This window comes from Cibotium barometz, chromosome 2, assembly GCF_041138505.1.
Source record: "Cibotium barometz isolate CiBa-2024 chromosome 2, ASM4113850v1, whole genome shotgun sequence".
In the NCBI taxonomy this organism is placed as follows: domain Eukaryota; kingdom Viridiplantae; phylum Streptophyta; class Polypodiopsida; order Cyatheales; family Cibotiaceae; genus Cibotium; species Cibotium barometz.
Genome location: NC_141047.1, coordinates 72833525 through 72836906, shown reverse-complemented (window position 1 = coordinate 72836906; position 3382 = coordinate 72833525). Strand labels below are relative to the sequence as shown.

Here is a 3382-nt window from a genome sequence, read left to right as displayed (position 1 = left end):
CATATATATGTATACATACATTATATTGTATACATATATATATGTATACATACATATATAATGTATGTATACATATATATATGTATACATATATATGTATACATATATATATGTATACATACATATATATATGTATACATATGTATGTATACATATATATATGTATACATACATTATATATGTATGTATACATATATATGTATACATATATATATGTATACATACATTATATATGTATGTATACATATATATATGTATACATACATATGTATACATATATATATGTATACATACATATATATATGTATACATATATATATGTATACATACATTATATATGTATGTATACATATATATATGTATACAATATAATGTATGTATACATATATATATGTATACATACATATATGTATGTATACATACATATATATATGTATACATATATGTATACATATGTATGTATACATATATATATGTATACATATATGTATACATATATGTATGTATACATATATATGTATGTATACATATATGTATACATACATATATATGTATACATACATATATGTATGTATACATATATATGTATGTATACATACATATATGTATGTATACATACATATATGTATGTATACATACATATATATGTATACATACATATATGTATGTATACATATATGTATGTATGTATACATATATGTATACATACATATATATGTATACATATATACATATACGTATATATATACATCATAGTTACCAGGGGACGGGGACGGGGACGGGGGACGGGGACGGGGACAGCTAAAGGTAGGGGACGGGGACGGGGGGGTGGGAATGGCACTCAAAATTGTTAATTTTAGAGGAGTAAAGAATCAAGATTAATCAATCAATAACAACAAGCTTTCTAACTCCAAAAGTTATGAATCATGATACACTTTACATTTAAAATTAAATTACGCTACGAGGTGCAAGAGTCAAGAGTCAAGACTTGCAAAGTCGGAAAATAAAGACTTTAAAGTTGATAACATTAAATAGATATACTCAAAAGATGTTGGGACCTGGGTGATACAAAATATAAGTCACTCGCTCTCATACTCTGCGCTCCCAATAAGAGAGGTGCTAGCCTCATGATCATGAGTGCGTGAAGTGTGGATGGGGGTTGTGTCATCCGATGAAGGCTCATGATGAGAACCATCTGTCCCACTCTCCTGTGCAATAGTTGTAGCTGCCTCCTCTTGTTCCATCTCCCACTGTGTAAAAGTATCGGCATTGCATCTTGCACTCTTGCCAAGCATGCGCAAGTTTGCGCTAATGAAGACGATCATTAGCTCTTTTCACCCCAAGCCGATTTCTTTTCTTTGATGAAATGTGACTGTAGGAGGACCATAATTGCTCTAGGCAAGAAGAGCTAACGGACTGGCTCAAGATCCTGATCGCCAACTGTTGTAGCTCTGTCCATCTGATCCGAAGTCCTCCCACCATAATGCTGCACCAACCTTGAATCTGTCCTGCTGCGCATCTGCACATCCATATGAACCTTGAAATGCCCTGTAATTAGAGAGCTGGTCTCTAATTTTGCGCCTGATTTCTGCATCCGGCGTGAGGCGATCCAAGATGAGTCTCCAACCATTGCTCACCTCTTTATCACCCTCCTGCCCTTTTCCCTGAAATTCTGGGTCACCATAAAAGTAGCTGCATGTAAAGGAGAGGAATATGAGCTCCATCTCGCCACACAAAGCGAGTGGATCTCCTCATATCTATCTACGTCTGGCTCAAGCTTCTCAAGACTCTCTATCATCCGGTCCATGGCTTCATATACTTTGCCGATGCATGGCTGCATAGCATCAACAATCCTGAGCAAGTGGACAATGGGATGCACCATGGCGTCGGTACGCTTGAGGTCCTCCCAAAAATCAGCATCGTCGACCTTTTCCTTGCATGAAATCCCTACCTGTGTACGTGCAAAAGATGAGGAGCAAAACTCATCACTGATGAATAGTTGCCGCACGGCACCCTGACAATCCTTCAAGCGATGCAACATAAGGAAGTTGTATGCAAAGCGAGTGTCCGAGTACTTGAGAAGGACCTTTGTGGACCTCTTCCCAAACTCGGATCGAAGGTATGTGTGATTGTTGATGAAGGTCACAATTGCACATGCATCATCAATCACTGATTCAATCCATGGCAATTTCCCAATATCTTTCAAAAGATTATTGAGACAATGTGCCATGCAAAAAGAGACGGTGATTTGAGGATACATACTCTCAAGAATAGCTCCCGCTGCCCTATTTGTCGCCTCACCATCCGTGACGAAATCGATCACACATTCGGGGCCGATAATCTCGACAGCGCTACTCCACTCAGCAGCAAGTACATCCGCACTCTTTCCCGTCCTTGAAGCGTCATGTGAGGAGACAAAGTACATCTCCCCCTGTGAGTATGCCACAAGGCCATGGATAGACCTTTTCCGCGTGTCACTCCATCCGTCTGCAATCAAAGAGACTCCATTGTGAGCCCATTGTCTCTTTGTGTTTGCCGCCGCTTGCTCAACAAGGCGTTTCTCCTTGTCAAGCATAGTGGTCCGCAAGGCTTCGGAGGATGGAGGTGTGTAGTCAGGACCGTACTCGCCAATCTTCTTCACTATTGTTTTGAAGTAGTCGGACCTATTTATCATTTCAAAAAAAAAGAGGGTAAGTAATTAGAATGGCAAAATGGTGACCCGTGAATCGTGACTCGTGAGACATGATGATGAAATCATGTGAGTGACATACGTACCGTGCCACACGAAAAGCAATGTGGTCATGGAAAAAGAAGCGGGCCACCGCGGCATCAACCTCCTCCTTCTTTTTGGGATCCCAACTCCCCTCAAGAGTACTTTGCCGACGAGAGAGAGAGGGTGGACTAGGTTGCGGCATTGAGAAGACGGTTTGTGTGAAGCCTCGAGTAGTGCCACGAGGAGGACGTGATGGAGGTGTCATGTGCACAGTGTGTATCTACCGTGTGCTATACGCATGCAAGACTAGTTTCGAGGCTTGGGGAAGCTTGGAACTAGGCAGGTTGATTGACGAGCTGAGTTAGGGAAATACTAACGGGCGAGCACCCAAGTATGGACGGGCGGGCGGCCAAGTGTGGACGCCCGATGACCGGCCAAGAGCCTATAAAAGGGTGGCCAAGGTTAGTTATTGTAGTATAGAGAATCTCGCGAGTTTGTGAGAGCTCTATGGTCTTGGAGCTTGGATCTAGTGCAGACGTGCACCTGCTTTACGCAGCCGAGGCCGGCAACAGTCTCGAGGCCCGCGAGGGCAGCTTCGTGGCGGTATGGGACGTCGCGAGGAGGAGATTGGTTGGTACGTCATCCTAGTTAGCTCAGCTCGTGGCTAGG

The 3382-nt window shown here is 41.4% G+C and overlaps 1 protein-coding gene across 1 annotated transcript; it reads right to left on the bottom strand.

Moving 5' to 3' along the window:
- Window positions 1-1546: 1546 nt before the first annotated feature.
- LOC147641439 (uncharacterized) lies at window positions 1547-2816 on the bottom strand. Its single transcript, XM_086810598.1, has one exon. The coding sequence runs from the start codon at window positions 2672-2674 to the stop codon at window positions 1634-1636; it is 1041 nt and encodes a 346-aa protein (XP_086666724.1). The 5' UTR covers window positions 2675-2816; the 3' UTR covers window positions 1547-1633.
- Between the last annotated feature and the right edge of the window lie 566 nt (window positions 2817-3382).

Excerpts from the sequence above, each read along its gene's own strand:
- LOC147641439 (XM_086810598.1), bottom strand. The coding sequence starts at position 2,674 with ATGATAAATAGGTCCGACTACTTCAAAACAATAGTGAAGAAGATTGGC.